The 22982-nt window shown below is 41.5% G+C and overlaps 11 protein-coding genes across 11 annotated transcripts; 5 read left to right on the forward strand and 6 right to left on the reverse strand. All coding sequences in view use genetic code 12, as the record gives it.

The window, feature by feature from the left end:
* Positions 1–200: 200 nt before the first annotated feature.
* Positions 201–2009, forward strand: PSN45_005278 (uncharacterized protein; the record flags this gene model as incomplete). The annotated part of the gene is made up of 1 exon (XM_006685667.2): positions 201–2009. One exon carries the CDS (start codon positions 201–203, stop codon positions 2007–2009), a length of 1809 nt encoding a protein of 602 aa, XP_006685730.1.
* Positions 2010–3059: 1050 nt separating this feature from the next.
* PSN45_005279 (uncharacterized protein) lies at positions 3060–3875 on the reverse strand (the record flags this gene model as incomplete). Its single annotated transcript, XM_006685668.2, has 1 exon — positions 3060–3875. The coding sequence occupies one exon, from the start codon at positions 3873–3875 to the stop codon at positions 3060–3062; it is 816 nt and encodes a 271-aa protein (XP_006685731.1).
* Positions 3876–5007: 1132 nt separating this feature from the next.
* Positions 5008–7374, reverse strand: GLN4 (Glutaminyl-tRNA synthetase; the record flags this gene model as incomplete). Its single annotated transcript, XM_006685669.2, has 1 exon — positions 5008–7374. The coding sequence occupies one exon, from the start codon at positions 7372–7374 to the stop codon at positions 5008–5010; it is 2367 nt and encodes a 788-aa protein (XP_006685732.1).
* Positions 7375–7518: 144 nt separating this feature from the next.
* Positions 7519–8453, forward strand: MAG1 (3-methyladenine DNA glycosylase; the record flags this gene model as incomplete). The annotated part of the gene is made up of 2 exons (XM_066158456.1): positions 7519–8305; positions 8446–8453. The coding sequence occupies 2 exons, from the start codon at positions 7519–7521 to the stop codon at positions 8451–8453; spliced, it is 795 nt and encodes a 264-aa protein (XP_066014553.1).
* Positions 8454–8471: 18 nt separating this feature from the next.
* PSN45_005282 (uncharacterized protein) lies at positions 8472–9185 on the reverse strand (the record flags this gene model as incomplete). Its single annotated transcript, XM_006685671.2, has 1 exon — positions 8472–9185. The coding sequence occupies one exon, from the start codon at positions 9183–9185 to the stop codon at positions 8472–8474; it is 714 nt and encodes a 237-aa protein (XP_006685734.2).
* Positions 9186–10416: 1231 nt separating this feature from the next.
* On the forward strand, positions 10417–14142 carry PSN45_005283 (uncharacterized protein; the record flags this gene model as incomplete). The annotated part of the gene is made up of 1 exon (XM_066158457.1): positions 10417–14142. One exon carries the CDS (start codon positions 10417–10419, stop codon positions 14140–14142), a length of 3726 nt encoding a protein of 1241 aa, XP_066014554.1.
* Positions 14143–14212: 70 nt separating this feature from the next.
* PSN45_005284 (hydroxyisourate hydrolase) lies at positions 14213–14650 on the reverse strand (the record flags this gene model as incomplete). The annotated part of the gene is made up of 1 exon (XM_006685673.1): positions 14213–14650. One exon carries the CDS (start codon positions 14648–14650, stop codon positions 14213–14215), a length of 438 nt encoding a protein of 145 aa, XP_006685736.1.
* A 100-nt stretch (positions 14651–14750) lies between these two features.
* PSN45_005285 (uncharacterized protein) lies at positions 14751–15956 on the reverse strand (the record flags this gene model as incomplete). The annotated part of the gene is made up of 1 exon (XM_006685674.2): positions 14751–15956. The coding sequence occupies one exon, from the start codon at positions 15954–15956 to the stop codon at positions 14751–14753; it is 1206 nt and encodes a 401-aa protein (XP_006685737.2).
* A 301-nt stretch (positions 15957–16257) lies between these two features.
* Positions 16258–17433, forward strand: RRP8 (25S rRNA (adenine645-N1)-methyltransferase; the record flags this gene model as incomplete). Its single annotated transcript, XM_006685675.1, has 1 exon — positions 16258–17433. The coding sequence occupies one exon, from the start codon at positions 16258–16260 to the stop codon at positions 17431–17433; it is 1176 nt and encodes a 391-aa protein (XP_006685738.1).
* A 48-nt stretch (positions 17434–17481) lies between these two features.
* AAH1 (adenine deaminase) lies at positions 17482–18546 on the reverse strand (the record flags this gene model as incomplete). Its single annotated transcript, XM_006685919.1, has 1 exon — positions 17482–18546. The coding sequence occupies one exon, from the start codon at positions 18544–18546 to the stop codon at positions 17482–17484; it is 1065 nt and encodes a 354-aa protein (XP_006685982.1).
* Positions 18547–19979: 1433 nt separating this feature from the next.
* On the forward strand, positions 19980–22940 carry CHS2_2 (Chitin synthase, class 2; the record flags this gene model as incomplete). Its single annotated transcript, XM_006685676.2, has 1 exon — positions 19980–22940. The coding sequence occupies one exon, from the start codon at positions 19980–19982 to the stop codon at positions 22938–22940; it is 2961 nt and encodes a 986-aa protein (XP_006685739.1).
* Positions 22941–22982: the final 42 nt, after the last annotated feature.

Consider the following 22982-nt stretch of genomic DNA (forward strand, 5'->3'; position numbering starts at 1 on the left):
ACGAGAACAACTTACTAGAACCACTGTTGTCAATGTTGTTTGTTCATTTGACTTTTGTCACTTTATTTGTCCACTCACCTGACACCTTTGGAAGTGCTGCTTTGTTCATGCCCACTATCTGATAATATTTCGATAGCTGCGCATAAAACCCAAGCCACTTATCGGGCGAACTTCGCCAATATCAAAAACCCCTTACACTGATGAAATACGCTCCGTTCTTCAAATACTTGGCGGCTGTTCTTTTCTTCACCAACTCGGTGTTGGTGTTGTTGGTATGGAACTTTCCAGCTTCCTCTCCCTCCCAGCCCATGACTCAACTGAGTTCAGATGTTGGTGCTTTCGAAAATTATCAACAACATCCAATTGACCTTGCCAATGCTTCGGCCATCGTCAATGCGGTTCAAGGGGCGTTGCGACAAAAGTCCTCCAACATCCAACCGGTGGGAGTGACCTTTATTCCTGCTTATATTCCTCCTAATACTCGTTTGTACCACTCTCGTGGAGACGGAAATATTCCTAAACTGTTTGAGTGGGTGGCATTCGACTATGAATTCAGCTACAATTTCGCCGGGTTTTCTAGGCGTATCAACTCCACTGATTCACATAGGGATAGAAGAAATGGCCCTGCCCATTTACTTACGTTCAAAAATACTAAGGCTTTTGATAAGGTGATTTTCTTGGATGGGGCATCTGCTGCAAAAATCGTTCCGGAAATGGACCAGCAATTGATTCTATCAAATGGGACACAAGAGTTGGGATGGTTCAATGAGAGAATTGCGGCTGATAAAATATGTAAGTGGGGAAAGAAGTTTGGTTTACATGGTTTCATTCGGTTGGAAATAGGATATGAAATGGTGCTATGTGATTTTCATAAGGACTTGAAGCTTATCTCAAATATCACTCTTCCTTACGCCAACGACATGCTTGGATTCCCCGCTGACGACCCTCAATACCTTCCTTCACCTCCAGACTGGGCTCCACCGGGAGGGAATGATCCTGGCGATGGACCAGGGGGACCAGGGGGACCAGGAGGACCTCCCAAGCTGGAAGAAAATCAATCTCCTTTCTACTTACAAGAAAGAAATCTTGGAGTGCAGGAGGTTGTCGACTACAGTTCATCCTCCTTCAACAGATCTCTTCTTCTCAGCCATATTCTGTCTGCAGTGGGGTTTGAGCATGTGCAAATATCTGGATACTCGGACCTTCTTGAAGAAAGAGTGTTACTTGATTTCTCCAACATGGTTACGCCGTTGAATAAAACATATATCAACCCAGATCCATACGCAAGAAACATAAGCTACATTTCTCAAGAGATCAAAAACCTGATCATCTACGATCTCGAACGTATCTACCAACAGCCCACAGACCCGCTGCGCAAAACCAATTGGCAAGCAATTATAAACTTGATGCAGTTTAAGTTTGGTCCATTGTTGGTGAACTTGAACTCGACTTTATACGAAGAAGACATAAAGGTTCTAAGTGACAATATCCAAATACTCGCTTTCAACCTCATCAGAAGCCACACAGATAACAATTGGAAGACGGAGCAGGAACAAAGACAACATGCCATCAAATCTTTGGTAGACAGTTATGTTTACCATTCGTACCCATTGGTCAACTATGATTCCAACATCTATTCTGCATTATTCAAAGTGCACAATGAGATCCTAACATTGATTTTCGATATATTCGAGGCATCCAAGAGATATACCAAACAATTATACGTGGATGAGAGTATTCCCACCTATAAAGATGAACTTGATACTTTACGAAGCAGAACATCCAAGTTAATGGAGTTACTTAACTGGGCTGTCTTCTACCAGTGCTCTCGTAAATGTAACCTGAATGAAATGTGTTTTACACCAACATGGGGCCCTGGGCCGTTTGGTGGAATGTTTGAGAGGAGCGATGAAATGTTTGATCATGACGGAGATATTTACCGGATTAAGCACGAATTGAAATGTGTAAGCTATAAGCTTGCTGCTGAGACACTTCCTCCTCTTAACTAAGGTTCTTGCCACCTACATCTATGTGTTATAATATTTCTTCTCGCGGGTATATAATCGTCTGAATATCACAAAAACTGCCACCCATTCCCGCAAATGGAACCAGTAGAGTTCCTTTAAGTAGGACTCTTGATTTTAGGAAGCAGCAGAACGACATTTCATTTACATGCGCATACTCCAAAATCAAAACCTTTGACCTGTAAATTCAACCTAGTAAGATTCTCTACCCCCAGTTTATAGTTCCACCAGATTTAAAGCCATACAGCCACCTAATTTCTGAACCATACACCTGAAGAAATCTGACCCACAAATCCATTGGCACAAATATACTAACCTTCTACTCGGCCCAATGTTCACCCATTTTGCAGCCACTTGGGCTGAGCCGCATAATTATCATCTCGCAAAGTCACCGGTCAAGACGCCCTACAAGTTGCCTAGAAACCTTGCCACCTTTTGTTATACTCGTATGCAAGGCTACAGAAAATCATATCATCTGCAACAATAGACGAACCCAACACATTTCGTATTAAAAAACCCCTTGGTGCTTTCGCATGCAAGAGGGTTTCTAGCCCCTAGCGATCGTCATCTCCACACCAAGAGATTTACACCACCAGCAAAGGTAAACTCCGGACCGGTTGTCGCCTCACGTAAACTCTACGATCATCGGGTCTCTTTGTAACCACTCATTGACTGGTACGTTGGTATGGAAATCCTTTGTCGGTGCACGGGGTTCTGTTCGCCTAGGTGGAAAAATTAATATCTGCTTGTTTAGCAATCATGACCATTAATTTTAAGGACCGGTCAAACCGGAGCCAACCCACAAAAATATTTTTTTAGAGAACGTACTGGTTAGGATGTGTGTGTAACCAGAACGCAATAAGCCAAGGCAGTGCTTCAAGTGGAAGTTATACATTGTTAATACATATATACAAATTGAAACAAGACTGGCACCAACCAGTCAAGGGAAAAAATTAAATGAAAAGAAAACCGGTATTTAACATGATAAGCTCCATAAGCTTTTGTGTGATTGTGATGTGTGAATATGTAAGGCCATTAAATCAGAATTTCGTCACTCAAAGAAAAGTAGCTCTGAGATGGTTCGCCATGGAAACAGTAATTCTGTAAAATGGTTTTGTAGTCGGTACTGATAAACTTATTGAGAAGCAGATCCACGTACTCAGTGTCAAGGTAGCCCCCTTCTGTACTAGACTTTTCGGAGACCTCCGTGTTGTAGTCATAGTCTATGTCATAGTTCAAGTCAAACACATGTCTATCCAAGTCATGATGTTGCAAAGCACTTGACACCGTCACCTTGTAGTTAGAACGGTTGTTATTATCCCAGTAGATCTGGTTGTTGACCTTATAACTCAACACAAACTCGAAGTCCTTCGTGACATTAAGAGGCATTTCGAACTTAAACTCATCGTAGTCCCCAACGGACCTGGTATACTTGAAATTAGAGTTGAAAAGAATTGATGTTTGCCAGTGATTGAAGGTTAGCTTTAATTGAAAGCTCTTTTCGTAACCAAGGTTCAAACAATAAAAGTAACCCACAAGTTTATTGTCATAATAGTTGATGGACTTTAGATGGACGGGGTTGTGCGATGTGGCAGATGTGTTGATATTGTGGGACTTAATAAAGTACTGATACTGTGGGTTGGGGTCTGCGTAGAACGGATTGGGGGAGTTGAACGGACTATCCAGTGGTGACTGGTTGGGGGAGTTTTTGCGGCTGATACTCAGGGGACTCTGTGTTCCATCAAAGGTTTTGATGTCTAAGAAATTATTAAAGGAGACATTCTTGGTAAGTGCAGGGCGGGACTTCAAAGATGACTTGAGGATTTCTCCACTCTTCTTTCTGATCAACATTCTGTTTGAGATATGTGCTACCAGAGCTGGGGAAATGAAAGTATCACAGGAAGTGAAGAAGTATATATAATAGACAAAAAATATTACTCAAATGCAATGAGGCCACTATTTAACCCTTTTGCTAAAATGTGGTCGCCTGAGATAAAGTGAAAAACTTTTTTTATTTATTTACCATCCCTTTTTTTTTTTTGTAGGCCACTTTTATTTCCAGTGTGGAGACGAGTGGAGGCGTCACTTTAAAGGTGCGTGAGGCGGTTAGGATCCACTCTTCCAAGATGGGAGTTGGACAATGAAAGGTTCATCTTGGGTGCAACCAACAAATTCAAGTAATTGAAGTGTGGCACTTTGTGACTCCGAGATCCGCATTTTTGCCATAAGGTGATTCTCAAAAACCGTATGTTATTTGTGGTGATACTCTACATAATCTTTGCCTCACAGTTTCCCACTTCCGGTCTTTCCCCAGATTAGGTGGTGTATCACCCCTTGATCGTCTTTGGGAGATCAAGTTCTTCCCCATCTGCTTCCCCAGAAACAGAATTTTCTTCTCAATAAACTTAAACCCTTCCAATTTCAAGACGCGGTGCCTCTAGCAATTACTTCTAATTTAGGTAAATTGGGCGCATCCGCCTTAACAACCATCACCACCATCTGCAATGGAATCAGAGATGTACATGTCGCTTGTGACATATTGAAGCACTGTATGGATGTTATCGCTACGTTTGTGTTCGTGTTTGTGTTTTAGTTTGTGTGTGTTGCTAGTGGTAGTCTGGCAGGTTCTCGAGTGTGTATTTTAAAGATGATAACCTTATTTCCGCGTCTCCCTTTTTACGCATGACACCAGCCAATGCACTGGGTAACTTGAACCCTGACGTTGCTTCCACCCCTCTTACACGCTTGAAAACTCTACAACCTTTATAAACAATAGAAGATTGCTCCTGCACTTGTAGGCGATGCTCCCTGGATTTATATTGTTGGGTAATGATAGGCGACGCAAATACGGGCTAATAATCTATCTGGGGAGAAGGCTCGGTGTCTGTGCAGGCTTCGCAGCCATGATTTGGCCCAAAAAAAATGTGTTTATAAATGGGGTCGTGCCCGGAACCCGATGACATGTCTCACATCTATCTACGTATTATACTTTGGCAGAGTCTTCCTTCAACGTGACAATCCGGTTCAACACCAACTTGTCGTCGGTGCTGTCTTTGTCGACACCAAAATATCCCACTCTCAAGGCTTGGAATCTGACGGTTTCGTTACCGGCTGCCTCCTTAATATTAAACTCACTCGATGGGTTAGGAACGTTCAATGGAGACTTCTCCTTTACTAGTTCGAACGATTTTTCAACAAGAGCATCTTTGATAATAATCTCACTGTCGGGATTGATGTCCTTCAAGAATCCATCAGGGTGAGCTGAAGGATTTTCACTGTGGAACAATTGGTTGTAGATTCTGATTTGATCCACCTTGATCACTTCATCCTTAGGTAACCATTGGATAAATGTCTTGGGTTTCAGCTTCTTTTCATTATCGTAGTTACAGTGGATCTTGGTAATGTTACCATTGTCATCCTTGACAACCTTATTGACACTTACGTTGAATGGGACCTTCATTAAACCAACTGGTTGGCCGGGAGCCAATCTGAAATACTCCTTGGATGCTTCATCTCTGTAGTCATCGGCATCAATATAGAAGTGCTTTGTGAACGTCAACTTTCTAGATGACAACCCCTTTTGGAATGGGATCTCTACCTCTTCTCTGAAGTCGTCACCAACATTGTCCAACTCTACCAATATCGGGTGCAACAACATCATCAAACGAGGAGTGGTGGCATCCAAATATGACCTAACAGCACTTTCAAATCTGACAATTTGAATATTTGTGGTCGAAGTGGTCACACCCAAGGTGTTGATGAACGACAAAATGGCTCCTGGTGGAATACCTCTTCTTCTAATGGCCTCTAAGGTGTACAATCTAGGATCATCCCAGCCTCTAACGTAATGGTCATTAACCAACTTAGCAATCTTTCTCTTACTCAACACAGTTCCTGTCAAGTTCAAACGGCCATATTCTCTTTGGGCTGGTCTATAAACCTTCAACTCGTCACATAACCATTCATAACTTACTCGGCTCAATCTGAATTCAGTCGTGCACAAAGAATGGCTAATGTTTTCAAAAGAATCAACCAAACAGTGGGTGAAATCATAGGTTGGATAGATTTTCCATTTGGACCCCGTACGGTGATGAGGCTTGTCTAAAACACGATAAGCTACCAAATCCCACATTTGAGGATTTGGTGATTCCAAGTCTTGTTTCATTCTCAAGAAGGCTTCTCCCACTCCGTATTCACCATCTCTCATCTTTCTGAACTCTTTTAAGTTTTCGTCGACAGTCCTACTTCTGTACTTGGAAGCAAACCTTTCACCTCCCAAAGTTCCATCATCTTTGAGCCCTCTTTGAGCTTTGATTTCCTCTGGAGTTGAGTGGTCCACGTAAGCTCTTTCAGCCTTGATTAATTCTTCAGCCAAATCGTATAATTCATCAAAATAGTCTGAAGAGTATGTAATCTTCCAAGGAGTATATCCCAACCACTTGATAGTTTCTTCAATTTTGGTGAAGTAGATTTCCTCTTCAGCTTCTGGGTTGGTATCGTCGAATCTCAAGTAACACTTACCGCTGTGGTACGCAGCGTATCCAAAATTCACCATAATAGCCTTGGAATGGCCAATATGTAAGTATCCATTTGGTTCTGGAGGGAACCGTGTGAGAACCTGGCCCTTAGTGAACTCCAAGTGCTTCTTCATCAACTCGGGATACTTTTGTGGGTTTTCACCGGGTTTGTGCAAATCTCCTAAGAATCCTTCAGTAAACATCGAACGTTCTTTCTCCACAACACCCTTGTTAGAAGAAGCTCCTGCAGTTGGAGCTTTCTTCTTCTTTTCCTTTTTCACCACGTCTCTGTCGTCTTTAGGACCAATTTTAGTTAAGAAGTATTCATCAATAATAGGCTTGAACAAGCTTGGTTTGGCCCATTTCAACTCAGAAACCTTTTTCATATCGCCCAACATTTTGGGTAAAATCAGGTACCTCTTTTCGACGATTTCTGCCTCTATGGCATCCAAACTTTTTGTTATGATGGACTTGACTTCGTCATCACTCAATTCAATGCCCACGCCTGATGCCACTTCCAACTCTTCATTGGTGGCAGATTCGCCCTTTTCCTTCACGTACTTGGCTGCTTCACTGATTTGCAACAGCAGTTTCAAACGACCGTCTAAGATGGCGATGACAACCAAATTGATCTTAGGAATATCACTTCCCTTCAACTCAGCTGCCAATGCGTGTAAATTGATCAACTTCTTCTCATCATCAACATGTGATTCTGGAGATACCGCAGTGATATCTTCAAAAGACTTGCTGACTTTCTTGTTCTTGGTGACATCAGCTGCCCGTTTATCGTCCAAACCAAACTCCTTGAACTTGGTAATTAATTCAGTTTCCATCTGTACTTGTCTATGACTAAAAATCCTTGTCAGAAGTCGCGAGCGTCAATGCCCAAGAAGAGCTGCAGTCGTGCGCGACCGCTACTTACCAGTGAATCCCACGCTGACCGCGAAAAACTGCTTACTCTTTCTAGCATTCATCTAATGGCAGTAACGAGACAGGAAGTAGTGACCGTAGTGAAGACGGCTAAAAAGGTTGTGAAACCAAAGGCAAAAAAGGCAGCCAAACTGAAACGAACTTTGTTTGAAGAGTCCTTGGACCATATTGATATATTACCAGAACACGCGTTGCCCGCAACCTTTGTAGAATACCATACTCCACAATTCATACAGGGCGTTAAGCACGTTCTTTCGGTAGATCCGAGCTTGTATCGACCTATAGTTCTGCAGAACTTTGAGCGGTACAAGAAAAATGTTACCGAGGAAAAGAGAGAAGCTGAAATTATCAAATCCTACTGGTTGAGTCTAATTTCCAGTGTAATCTCTCAACAGATCAGTGGAAGTGCTGCTGCTGCCATTTATCTGCGCTTCGAGACTCTTTTTGAGAAAGAGCCCAATCCAGCTGAGCTTCTTACAAAGCTGCATGAGCAGTTACGAGAGATCGGTCTTTCAAACCAGAAAGTTAAATATGTCACACATATAAGCCAAGTGTTTGGTGACCCTGATGATAACTTAACTAGTTTGAGCTTTTACAAAAGTAATCCTGAAAGTGTTGTAGTACAGGAGCTTACAAAATTGAAAGGAATTGGTGAATGGTCAGCCAGAATGTTCACATGTTTCACACTCAATCTGCTTGACGTGTTTGCTCATGATGATTTGGGGGTTGCTAGAGGTGCTTCTTACTATTTTAGCAAGAGGCCCGAGGTTTTAAAGAGAGTCAAGGCGGAGGTCAATGCCAACGAAGACATGAAGCTCCTACTCAAAAAGAAAGGTAAGTTTGATAAGCCGAGCTCAAAGAGAGATTGGGTTCCATACCATGACCAATATCTTATTCAATTGGCCAAGGACTTCGCGCCATACCGGTCGCTTTTGATGTTGACCTTCTGGAGACTATCAGCTACGAATATTGAGGTTCTTGATGATTCTAGCAAAAAAGATTAATTGTAAATGCTAACTGCAAATATAACTGCAAGCAAATATATGAAAGTATGACCTTTATGTGTATGTGCAGCGTCTGAGGTTTCACCACCAATGTTTATGTTCTTCTCTCTCTCTCTTTGGTTATCCTTGATTTTGTTCAATTCTCTCTCAATTTCTTCAAGCCCATAGTCTAATTCAGTTTCAATGAAACAGGCTAGATCTTGTCTCTTAAATCCTTCATATTTCACCAAGTAGTCCACCAAATCAGGCATTTCAAATTGAGGGTCAAAATTCAACTTCTTAACCTTCAGGACTGGTTGGTCCCCAAACCTTCTGAAACTATAGTCACTGAATTGGCGACCTGCTTGGGACTCCTGGACCACTCTGTTAGTGAATTCTTTCAAATTTTCCGGATCATTAAGGGAACCTTCATAGCTAATGAATGATGTTTCAAGTTTAGGATTTGGATCCTTCACTGCCTGTGACAATACCTGCTGTTGCTTGAAGTTTAAAAACTCTTGGACGAAGTTTCTAGCAGAACTGAGCACAAACTTGGTAGGAACAGAAGATTCAGACGAACTGGTAAAAGTGGATGTCCTAACCTTGGATTGAGCCACCTTTAAGTCCTCACTCATAGATGGTTCATATTCAGTAGCCTTTAACTGGTTAACAATTCCGTTACTGGATCCTAACTGATTGAATTTGATAGCCTTGTCTGCAAATGAAACCATGCTCAGCTGCTGTTGTTTCGCTTGCGAATTTGATTCTAAGCTGCTTCTTTCAAGAACTTTGAACGAGCTCTTGTAGCGTTGAGAAATGGGAATGGAGCAACACACAAGCGTAAAAAGGCAAAGCAAAGGGTATACTTTCATAGCAGTAAAACGATATAAATAGTAATGATTGCAAAAAAGGAAAGCCGCAAAACGAGTTTACAAAGTTGCGAATTTTAGAAAAACAGAGAAAGGCAAGGTGAAAAGCATACACCTGCCATTACAGTAATAAGAGAAGAGTTGAAAGAACGCCATATTTCTTAGAAGCTGTACCTCCAAATAGGATACCTTATCCATTTGTCAGCTTCGATGGTGCATGGGCAGATAGCATCACGTGACCAGCATCTTCGATAGATGAGTCGTGGAAAACGTAAACACAGCGCGATGGATTGTTTCAAAATACAATTTAAGCGAGCGGTAAATTTCTCCGGTAGCCGCAAGCTAGCAGAAGAGGAAATTATGTCGCAATATGTCGGGCCAAATTAACGAGGCGGTGCGATCGGCCGGGCTCTGACCCATTCACCCTCATACCGGTGCCAATCTCCCTCTTTTTGGCTGAGCATATCATTGGCAAAAGATTAGCTTCAACAATAGGATTGTCCTAGCAACAAATAAATCAAATATAGCCACTAGACGCAAATTAACAACACCAGAATTTAACATCCGCCGTACCCGCCGCCGTCCATAACTCTTAGTAAACACCAGCGGACATTCAACCATCATCATTGTCGGCTGTTGTCGTATCAGTCAGTACCCTCTCCATTTGCGCAGTTCTTAATTTGGATTTTTAGTTGCCCCTTGCCACATATTCGCATACAATACGGGTTAGGAAGTTTTGGTGCGGCAGCACGACTTCAAAGCCCTTTGAGTCTCAGGGAAAAATTTTAGACATTATTTGTAAATATACTTACACAGAACCTCCATTGAAGTAATTGGTTTTATCTTGTAACTAGTTCCCAGTACTGTCATTATTGAACGGTTACACGGGTGTTTCTTGATTCCAAATCCAACACTTCCTCATTCGCTTAATAAATCTCATACTCCCATTGCATTTTGCACTTCGTTCCAATCGTATTAATCCTTTACGGGTATAACATTTTAGATCGATACCATTAACTTCGGTTCCTTTTTGCATAAACCTTCATCTTTCTCCTTCGTTGGCCCGAGTTTTTCCTCCTTCCCTCCCCGAAATATGATGGATCAGTCGATTGCTTCGAGAAGGAATTCACTCAGCTCCATATCGACAACAACCTCCAACATCTCCAATGCCACTGGAGTGTCCTCATCCAATAATCCCGGCTCTGGCGTGGGTGTTCGAGGCATGTCTACCAACAATTTGATATCTATCGATAGTAAATTTGTCAAGAAAAATATGAAAAGATCGCCTAGTGATGTCAAGTTCTACAAGGCTCAAGGTGCCTATTTTTTCCCCAACGGTGAAATTTTCAGGCCCAGAGGTAGTCCAACCCGCCGAAGCAAACCCGGTAGGATCCCCATGCCTCCACCTCCCAGCGGCAGTGACAGAAACATGTCGTACAACCAGCCTAACCAAGCGTTTGTTCCGCAAGGTCCTGTCAGTGTACCAGGAGTTTCCTCGGCCCCTACCCCCCAGGTCTCGTGCCACTCAGCCCAAGGCCAATTATCCTATGGCGCAGGGTTGTCTCGTACCACGTCGGCAGATTCATTGGTGTCGGTCGGCACCGGTGTGCTCCCTAGAACGTACTCAGGTACCAGCATTCGCAAGACAAACAATAAACAGTTGGCACAATCGTTGAGAACAAATAAAGCAGATACTCCCACCAACATCTCGCTTTTCCAACAGCATTTGAACCAACAGCACCAACAGCACCAACCCGGTCAGCTCCCCCAGCAGTACTCCCAACAGTTTCAGCAGTTTCAGCAGTTTCAGCAGTTTCAGCAGTTTCAGCAGTTTCAAATGCCTGAGAACCCTCATCCTGCTCCCCATCATCCACCTCATCGGCATACAAACCCACCTCAGGCCTACGTCCCATTGAATTCAAATAGCTCGTCCTACACTAGTTTGAAGAACTTACAGTCGAGTAACTTGATCAAGGGGTTGACATTGTTGGGGTCAAAACCGGATTTGGGCTTGGACGCTGGTACTCACTCGGATTCAAACTTGTCGAACTTCTCGACAAATACCTTGAACAGATCGACATCAAACACGCCCCAAACGTCGGTTTCTACCTCGGTGGAGGATGAGAAGGACAAGTCTGACAAGTCAGATAGTTCGAGACCTAACTCGTGTTTGAATGGAGATACGATTTTGGAAGAAGCTCACAATGAAAGGGAAGAAACTTTAACAAAGTCTACTACGCCCATTCTTATGATGACTCCAGAGACCGAGTCAGTGGATGTATTTTCAACTCCTATGAGTTCGACTGATCTGGTACAGGATGCCGACGAACAGTTTTCGACCCCCATGACTTCTCCTGTGGCACAAGATTACAAGAACAATGCTCGTGATGAAGTTGCTGTAGATGTGGGAGAGGCAAAGAAAGATTTGACTGCTAAAGAGGTATCTGCTGCTTCTTCGGTGTATTCATCAATTGCTGATGATGAACCTGAAATTCCACGATCGAGTGTTACTGATTTGGCAAGCATCGGAGAAGAGCAGGATGCTCCCCAATTAAGCCCGACAACTTTCCAATTCATGTCTCCAACAGAGAGCCCTCGTTCACAGAAGAGTAACTCAACCCATGTGGTTTCGGTGGCTGCTGATAGCGATTCTTACAATTGCTCATCTGTCCAATCTTCGACGTTCCCTTCTCCAAGTTCATCAGGAGGCAGAGGAAGTGGAGATGTTGATGACTTGCTCAATGGATATCAAAGTGAGAGTCCCTTATCCAAGCCTCCTCGTATGCCATCAATGGGTCTTATAAGAGATGACATTTTCGATAAGGTTGTGGATGAAGACTTAGGTCCTACTTCTTCTGACAACCAAATTACTCCCGGTTCTCCTCGCTCATTCAGCTCATTAGCAGGTTCTAACAAGGTATTAATCGATAAGAGAACAGAATCGTTGCAACTGCCTGTGGAATTGATGCCTTCACCAACGGTTTCAAACACAGAGGAAGTCGATGACAAGGCTGCAATTGAAGTAAGTGAAGAGGCTGTTGAGAATGTTTCAAATGAAGTACTGGACCAGGAACTTCCTGAACCAATGGAGATAGAGATTTCAACTGCTGCTGTCGAAGACACGCCAATTCCCCAGGAACCAGAACCGATTCCCAAAGTTGAACCAGAACCCATTCTTGAGGTTGAACCAAAACCCGAGTCGCTGTTGGGTGTCGCTGAGAAGCCCAAACTCAAGTCAATGTTGGACGTTGCTAGTCCCCCAAAACAAGAATCTATGTTGGAGGTCGTAGAAAAGCCAAAGGCCACCAAGCCAGCACCAACTCCTGCTATTATTGTGAAGAAGGATATACCATTGCAGCTTAGTTATAATGGCCCCAGAAGGAAGCCCCCTGCAACTAGTGTCCCAACTACACCAACAGATCCTGATAGTGGATTTGTTTCAATTGATGGAGCTACCGAAGATGAGCTCAACCAAACTGGTGACACCAACAAGTCTCTGCATAAATCTTTACCTTTGACCCCAAATTTCAGGTCCAAGGACAGGGAAATTAAAGGCTCCAAATCGATGGCTTCTCTTTCTGGTGATCCAGCTAAATCTATTTGGAAAAAGGTTTTCAATAAGAGGTCGGTTTCGAATAGGGAAGTTGGTGATCGCCAAATGGAGACTACACCCAGGGCCTCCATAGATGTGAAGTCTATCAAATCCAATACTTCGGTTACCGACAAAAATGCACCCAGCATCTATAGTTCTACTTCCACAACTACTGCGGCGAAATTGAAGAAATTATCAGGATCTAAGCGAAACTTCTCACTCAAAGACTTGAAACTTTCCTCCTTTTCCAAACGTCAAGAAGCCCCTCCTCCATTGCCAAAAATTGTTATTCCTATGGAACCTGTGCAAACTCCCGAACCAGATATTTCGTTGATTTCTGAAGAGTTGACATTAACAAAGTTACCTTCCATTGAGCGGGAAGAGAACATGTTTGATGACATGTTGACAGCTTTTGATGAGAAATTAGAGCGTGTTGGAAGAAAAAACACTATCAAACCCAAGACTCTTACTATTACCGAACCATTTTTAAAGGATGACGAGTTGACTAGAGATCAAATTGAGGATCAACAGTTGAAAGATAAACTATTATATCCGCTTTCAAGATCCAACAGTGATGAGTATATCGACGAAAACTTACAATTTTTGAAAGAAGAGTTGATATGGCCAATTGATACCGTGGCCGATGTTAAGTCATTTAGATCGGTTGAAGAACCAGCAAAGCCAGTTGAATCAAATGAATCAAATGAATCAAATGAGTCAGAAGAAGTCATCGGGGGAGAAGAAGATGTGTTCTTCATAGACAAAGAACAGTTGAACAATTTGTTCAATAACATCAGTGAAGGACAAAGAAGAAAACTCCCAATGCATTTGAAATACATAAAGCAGTTCAAAGATTTCCATGTGTTAGAGATTAACATCAAGAAGTTTGAGAATTTGACAAACACGACTATAAAATCTAATGACCAGGATGTTGCATCAATTTTGAGAAGAAGGAACCAATATGGTACAAGAAACTCATTGAGTTCAAGGGACAGGCACCTGAAGAACAATCAAATTAAGAGCACAAAGGTTAAGTTTTCAAATAAAATTTCAATTAACGAAACCTTTTCTCCTGATTTATACTCAAGATACAATCGGGCAGTCACTCAATATACCTTGACAGAACACAATGATATTGCTAAAATCAAGAATGAGTTGAATGACTACAAATGTAACGAAATGTTGGTTCACGAGCAATCTCAAAACAACACCCATTTCTTTTACTGATATTTATATCTTATTTTATCTGAATGAAAACGAAATACACAAGTTTAGGAAATCGTAACCAGTAAAATTCTCAAGAGCCTCTGTAGGTAGTATAGCTGTGGTTCGCCAATAGCAAAGGTATATGATAGTGGTTGTCTGGGGGATTGTCGATAGTGAATATGATTTCAACAAACGGGAAGAATGTCCTTGAAGTATCACTCAATTCATGGAAGTACTTGCCAGTCAAGAATTTGATCTTGTATATACCAGGCACCAATTTATCCCACTTGCTACTATTAATTCCAATGTCTGAATTGTTGACATTTGGGTTGAAGACCCAGTCTTTAATTCTTCCATCCTGATCAGTCTTGTTCATTGCAAATGGTTCTGTGCTAGCTAGATCGTAACTCTTATCATCACTCTTGTCAGTAACCAGTGGACCAATGTAGTAGATCGAGCATGTTACTCCCAGAGCAGGCCTGCCTCTCGTGGTATCCAATATGTGACATGTGATTGGGTCTACCGACATTTTTGAAGAAGAGCAAGATGTTCGTTATCACCAAATCGAGTCGGAGCATTCCGAGGGAATTCGCAGTGAAAAATAGACTGCAAAACTTTAGGATGTGTCATTAATGTATATATTTCCACTCCATACGACGACTGTCGTAACGCCAAAAACTCTCCTCTCCTTCAAGAAGGAGGTCAATTATTGCATTGAGATGTTTAGAAGTCATTCCAGTACCTATAACATCTGGATAGCTTGACTTGAATATTCTGAGGTAGTTTTCTACGTCAAATACTTTGACTCCACCACTATTTCTGATAGCATCTAAGCACCCAATTATATGATTACAAATCTTCCAGAGATTGTGCAGTTTAACAGTTTGCGATTTTGTGGTCGTTATTAATCCCAAGGACGTTTGGAGATTGTGTCTGATGAAATGAAATGTTTCATGCTTAATAGCTAGAAAGTCTTGTTGATTCTTCGACGACCTTAGAGGTGCTTTAGAAATGGCAAGGTCGTAGAGAAGAGACGCAATTCTTCCATTTTGGTAGATTTCAAGTAATTTCATGGTCTCTCCTTTCTTTGATATAAGAAGCTTTATGATTTCAACGGTTATTTGGAACTCAGTAATTACCGGTGTGCTCACCAACTTAACCTGGGTAATCTCTAGTTCCTTGGCTTGTAGGTGCGCTTCTGTGGGGTTCTGGAAATATGACGAATTTGAATACTCTTCTTCTGGTTCACTATCACTGATGTATACCACATCCTCATGAAGAATTGCGCTAGGTTCATCCAACACACTATCATGTTCCTTGACATCCAATGCAAGAATAGAATCTGCGGACTCATCGTCAGTAGAATCAAGTACAATTGGTAAAGAATCTTCAGTACCGAAGAGATCCTTGCGGCTATCAAGAAGAAAAGGAGCCACTTCTTCAGTATCTTCACCTGCACCAAACAAGTTGAATACCCATGCATTGGCCAACAATTCTTCACGAAGTGTCAAACACAGTTTCCAATGGTTCAATTGTGGAAGCAAATTCTGATTGACACCTACACAAATGATACTTTCACATTGGATTTCCCGGACATTTCTGTACACTCTGACAGTTCCCGTCACCGTCACTTCTTTTCCATACGAGTTGCACACCGTAAGGCCACCATTGATATATGTCAGTTGAGACACTAGGGTGGTGATTATCAGATCAGTTCCTGAGAAATCGTCGATTGTCACCTTAACAAAGGCCTTTTTCGATTCAGCAAATTCTTTATACTGCTCACCTACAATCTTACCGGTGACTTTGATTGACTTTAACGGGTGATTATTCATGAGGTAACAACCTGCTCTTTGCATTTGATATCCTCGTACACCATAGATTTGCACGCAATCTTGAAGATGGTGAATATCATGAATAAGGAGCGGACAAGTGGAGGAGAAATGAGGATTCAAGTGAAACAATTCAGGCACATAATATGAAATACCATCTCGTCGTACAAATATATGATTTTGGCTAGAAGCAAAATCAATTATGTTCATGAATGGTTCTGGGGGTTGTTGTGTACAAAATAATGCGTAAACAGTTAAATTGAATTGAGATGAGATGGAAAAAAAACATTTTGATAAGATATAGATGGCTTTATTTGAAGTAGAAGGCTGGGATATTAAGACCAAGAAAATAGCCTTTGGGGCAACTCGAGATGCCAAGATCGAAAAGAGGCAAGAGAAAAACCAAAAGCGAAGAGAAAAGCAGAAAGAAACCGATGAAAAGTATCAAAAGATCAGAGACCTTAAACAGAAGGAGGACAAGACTCAACAACAAAAGAGAAAAATAGAAGAGGTAGAGGCCGAAAAAGAGGAGCAACCAGAAGAGACGTTACAACCGATTCAAGAGCTGCTGCCCTTGGTTCAACCAACGAAACTCACTCCATTGCAGCAGAAAATGATGGCCAAATTATCTGGATCTAGGTTCAGGTGGATAAATGAACAATTGTATACCATCACCTCCGACTCTGCGTTGAAGTTGATCAAAGAACAACCAAGCTTGTTTGATGAATACCACCAAGGTTTCAGATCTCAAGTGCAGGCGTGGCCTGAAAACCCGGTGAATGTATTTGTGGATCAAATCAAATCGAGGTCTAACAGACCCGTGAATGCTCCTGGTGGATTACCAGGATTGTATCCGAATAAAGAAGTTGTCATAGCAGATATGGGGTGTGGTGAGGCTCAACTTTCCTTGGATGTGAGTGACTTTTTGAAAGGAGGAAACAAAAACTCAAAGAATTTTAAAGGTAAACCATCGAGAAAACCCAAAATCACTGTGCATAGTTTTGATTTGAAAAAGGTCAACAACAGAATAACTGTTGCCGATATAAAGAACGTTCCTTTACCAGACGAATCGTGCACTATAGTGATATTTTGTTTGGCCTTAATGGGGACGAACTTCTTGGACTTTATTGAAGAGGCCCACCGAATCTTAGCTCCTAGAGGAGAATTATGGGTTGCCGAAATCAAATCCAGATTTACCGAAAATGAAAAGAAGACAAAAGAAGAAGTAGGTGACGAGTTTGTGAATGCCATAAAGATGTCTGGATTCTTTCATAAGAATACCGACAATAGCAACAAGATGTTTACCAGATTCGAGTTCTTCAAACCCCAACAGGATATTATCGAAGAGAGAAATCAAAAGTTGCATAGAAGAAAGAAGTTCATTGAACATGAGACCGAAACAGAAGAGTTCAAGAAAAAGAGAGAGTCAAGGCCCGAAGGACAATGGTTACTTAAACCTTGTATATATAAGAGGAGGTAGGAAAATTTGAACAATTAAGTTGAATTAAATCTTCTATATATCTATCTATTATAATAATCCGTCATATTTAGAAATAACCAGGTGAACCAAATCGGTTAATTCTTGTTTTCTAACGTCATCACACCACGAATGCTTGATGCTGCTGAGAGCAATAAACTTCCAGTCATCAACAGAAAGACCGAAATGCTTTTGAACTGCCAAGTAGTTGTCTAAGATGTATCCACCAAAATAAGCTGGATCATCGGAGTTGATGGAGAAAGGCACCTTTTTGTCCAAAAACTTTCTTAATGGCAATTTGCCAATGTCATCGACAACTCTTAATTTGAGGTTAGACATGGGACAAACGGTCAACAAGATCTCTTCCTTGGCCAAGTGCTCCATCAATTCATCCTTTTGAACAGCGTTGACACCGTGGTCAATTCTGGTAACCTTCAAATGGTCCAATGCTTCCTCGATGTACGTGAAATCACCCTCTTCACCAGCGTGAGAGGTGAGTCCGATATGGGGAAATTTTTGCTTAAGATCTTGGTAACATTCGGTGAAAATGCTGGGGATGTTTGGAACCTCAGTGGAGTCCAAACCCAAACCATGAATAACACCTTGTTCATAGTACTTATGGGTCATCTCAATGGTTTTCAAACCCTCAGAAGCTGGCAAGTGTCTTAACAAACACATGATCAACTTGTTAGTAGTACCGAACTTGGTGGTGGCATCTTGACAAGCTCTGTTGAAACCACCGACAACGTTGTCAATGTCGATGCCTCTTTCGACATGTCCTTGAGGATCAAAGAAAACTTCGGAGTGCAAGCACTGGTCAGAATGGGCCTTTTCGAAGTAAGCCATAGCCAAGTCATAAAAGTCCTCTTCATGGATCAACACACTCATTCCAATATAGTAGTGGTCCAAGAAATCTTGCAAATTGGCAAAATTGTTGTATCTCTCATCGCATTCTTCGACGGTTTTGGGAAGCAAGTCTGGGAGAGTGATGTTGTTTCTTTCGGCCAATTTGAAGAGCAAACTAGGCTGTAAAGTACCTTCAAGGTGTAAGTGGTGCTCACACTTAGGCAATTCGTGGAGGAAATCCTTAATATGTCCGGAACAATCGAAACTCATGGTGGTGACGGGATGAGCTTTGAAGAAATTCTTGAGGGTGTGCGAGATATGGTAGGGAGCCAGAAAAAGAAATTCTCTTCTTAATAACTTTTGCAGCCATGAGGGCGATGTAGAGGTGAGTTGTTTGGAGATCTATTGTTGCTACAAATGATACCTTTGGACATGGAACTTATTGTAGGCAATGATGATACTTTCTTGGAAACAAATAACTGATCCCATTGTAGTCTGGTATACTCCCAGACACATTATGTAGTTATGTGTGATTTTGGAATCCCCTGAGGACTAAATTAGGTAAGTGATATCAGTGTGTAGTGGTAGGTGCTAGGTCAAGTTCTCCTTGACACATAGCTTTTATTGAGTTTAACAATACTTCTAAGATTATGTTGAAAACATTACATAATTAATTGACAATATCAATAATTTACTTCTTCCCATTTAAACACCCCAATAACACATCTTTCGGTTGCGGCCATATCTAGCAGAAAGCACCGTTTCCCGTCCGATCAACTGTAGTTAAGCTGCTAAGAGCGAGACCGAGTAGTGTAGTGGGAGACCATACGCGAAACTCTCGTGCTGCAATCTTTTTTTTTGGTAGAGATTGCGAGAGGGTGGCTAAGGTTTTGGTGAAGGTTTTAGGGAAGGAGACCTGTTGGAGCAATTGCTTCCCTGAATCAAAGACAGGCCTGTTTAAACAGATAGATACTTCATAGTCCGCGGTAGAATGTTGAAATAACTACAATAACCACAATTACGGCAACAAGTGTTTTGGCTAGTAATTGTGTTCAGAGAATCGACCGCCAAGTGACATAGCCGAGGTGTTTTGGGTCATTTCCACCGAATCCTCCAGACAAGATTTTGATTAAGGGGTCAGGAATATTCTGAAACATGACTGTTTCCCCTATACCATCGGGCTGTGGATGCGAATACTGTGTGAAATCTAAAATTAGAATCGCTGCTGAAAATATCTCTGATAAATTGAAAACCAAGGGCATGAGAGATTTTAGAAAGTCGCCAAGACCCAGATGTATAGCACCGGGCTTAGAGTGGAGACAGCTCAGAATTTCCTACGTTTATAAGTACTCTCACATCTTCCACTTCTTTATCTCGTCATTGAATCGTTTATCTAATACGCAACTGAAACAATTTGACACACTGTGAAGTCCCCACACCTGATCCAAGCCAACTTTAAAAGAACGTGACATACCTTTAGCATTTAATTCACGAACTAGAGATCAGTATTTCAAATACCTGCCTGTTCAACTTTTAGTTAAGCCATTTGCTAAGCCATTTGTTCAGTTATTTGTTCAGTTATTTGTTCAGCCATTTGTTTACCTTTAGGTGCGACTCGTGCAAAAAAAAATCTTGATCTCGTCTATTAATATTGGCATCTACTTAATTCGAATTCTTCACCCATTTCTAACCTGGTTTCTTCCATGAGTGGTCACAACTACAATTACAACCAGCAGTATGGGCATCATACTGGGTCTGGCTACGCGGGACCCCAGCAGTCAGGTACCTATAACTACAATCACCAAAGAATCCCTAGTGATCATTCTATCAACTTCACACAACCTCCACCCGTTTATAATCAGTCGTACACGCAAGCAGGTAATGACACATACGAAGACTTGACGAGTTTTTACAGAGACGAGAACAATGATACGTATGACAGACCGTCTCAGATATTCAACACGTCTTCCACCCATTTAAACCCCAATCAGCCGTACACAAATAACCCGTTTAATGGAGGTTCATCGAGTTTTGAAGACTTGCACAATGCTCCTGAACCGTTGACTTCTCACGACAACTATGAAATGAATCAATTTCACGGAGATAGTTATACCCAACACAATAACTTCAACCAGGCATTTGTTCCTCATGTATATGATGATGATGACGAGGAAGAACGAGAATTCGACAAAAATATCGAGTATAACGAGTTTGTTGGAGACCATTACGACTTGAATGCAGTACATGCTCCTGTGTATGATGACGATGATTCTCCTTTTGCTGATGAAGCTGAGGAATTTGAAAAGCCTCCTGAAGAGGAAGCAGTGAGATCCAAACCTCATATAGGGATTGCATCGGGTTTGAACGGGCACTTGGTATTGGATTGTCCAGTGGCTACCGAATTATTGAGAAAGTTTCCTGATTATAAGGGTGACCTCAAAGATGGCGGTTTATCGAGAGAGTTCGCTTATATGAGATACACAGCTGTAACCTGTGGTCCTTCTAACTTCTACAAGGACGGGTATATTCTAAGACCAGTACACTATCCTCAGCCAAGAGAGACCGAATTGATGGTAGTGATCACTATGTATAACGAAGATGACCTTTTGTTGGCCAGAACTTTGAAGGGTGTGTTCAAGAACATTAAACACTTGGAATCTAGAAACAGATCTTCAGTTTGGGGTAAAGATTCTTGGAAAAAAGTGGTTGTTTGCATAGTTTCGGATGGACGGTCCAAGATCAATGAACGTGCACAAGCGTTGTTGGCAGCTTTGGGTGTTTATCAGGATGGTTTGGCCAAATCGCAGGTTGATGACAAAAAGGTCAAAGCTCATATGTATGAATACACCACCAGAGTGGGGATTTCCAGCGTGGATGATACGGTTAAGTTGACTACCGAAAAGATTGTTCCCGTTCAATTGTTGTTCTGCTTGAAAGAAGAAAATACGAAGAAGATTAATTCCCATAGATGGTGCTTCCAAGCCATTAGTCAAATCTTGGACCCTAAAATTATTGTGTTGTTGGACGCCGGTACTCAGCCAACTGGTAAGTCATTATACCATTTATGGAAGGAGTTCGATAAGGATCCACAAGTGGCTGGTACATGTGGAGAAATCAAAGCCTCCTTAAAGAAGAGAGAAATCATCACCAATCCAATTACGTATGGCCAAAATTTCGAGTACAAGATCTCCAATATATTGGATAAACCTACCGAATCTGTATTCGGGTTCATTTCAGTGTTGCCAGGTGCTTTTTCTGCTTATAGATATGTGGCTCTATTGAACGATATCAATGGCAAAGGTCCGTTGGAGAAGTATTTCAAGGGTGAATTTTTGCACAGTAGTGGAGAGTTGGATCCCAATGATGATGAATATGTCTTGAAATCCCAACAGCTAAAAGAAGAAGCAGGTATCTTTACCTCCAACATGTATCTTGCTGAAGACAGAATCTTATGTTATGAGTTGGTAGCTAAGAAGAATTGTTCTTGGTTATTGAGATACTGTAAAAGTGCTAGTGCTGAAACAGATGTTCCTGACAGGTTAGCTGAGTTTATCTTGCAAAGAAGGAGATGGTTAAATGGTTCTTTCTTTGCAGCCATATATTCGTTGGCTCATTTCCCCAAGATTTGGGGTTCTTCCCATAGTATTGGTAGAAAGATATTTTTGCATATCCAATTTGTCTACCAGTTTTTGAATTTGATTGTATCTTGGTTTTCTATTGGTACTTACTTTTTGGTGTTCAGAATCTTAACTACAGGGTTATCCGACTCTAGTTTGGGATTTGCTCCTGGTAACATTTTATCGGTTATTTTCCTATGGTTGTATCTTGCTTCATTGGTTACGACTTTTGTTTTGAGTTTTGGTAATAAACCTAAGGGAACAGAAAAGTTCTATATTGTGATTGTGATTTTCTTTGCCATATTGATGGCGTATATGATTTTTGCAGCCATTTTTATGGCGGTGAACTCGGTGCAGCAGATTTATAATGATAACGAGAAGATTACGGTGAAGCTATTTTTCCTGAATTCAGAATTCAGAGACTTGGTGGTAGCAACTTGTTCTACTTATGCATTGTACTTCTTGGCATCGTTCTTATATTTTGAACCATGGCACATGTTCACGTCCTTCGTGCAATATATCTTGTTGTCTCCTTCATACATCAACGTGTTGAACATTTACGCCTTCTGTAACATTGATGATATTTCCTGGGGTACCAAGGGAGACGTTGGAGCCAAGGATTTGGGGGTGGCGAAGGTCAGAGATGATGGTACCTTTGATGTCAACATTCCAATTTTGAAGGAAGAGATCAACCAATCTTATTTGAACCAATTGGAGAAGATTAAGAAGCCAGTTGAAGATGACGGAAGTGGATATGCTTCTAATAACGACGATTATTATGCGTTCATCAGATCCATGACGGTCTTGGTCTGGATGATCTCTAATTTTGTGATTGTGGCATTGGTCTTAAAAACCGGTGGATTATCCCAGTTTGGCGGCACTAGTCAAGAAAAGAGAGAGACTATATTTTTGACGGTAATCTTATGGATGGTAGCATTCATGGCACTTTTCCGGTTCATTGGATGCGTTTTGTACTTGATCCAAAGATTCTTAAGAAGTTTCAAGCTGTCGACATCCTACCAAAGGCAACAAAAGGGCTTACTTTAGTTTCTACTAAGTATGTAAAGAATTCACATTATATGTCATTAG

Source organism: Yamadazyma tenuis, chromosome 7, assembly GCF_029203305.1.
Source record: "Yamadazyma tenuis chromosome 7, complete sequence".
In the NCBI taxonomy this organism is placed as follows: Eukaryota; Fungi; Ascomycota; class Pichiomycetes; order Serinales; family Debaryomycetaceae; genus Yamadazyma; species Yamadazyma tenuis.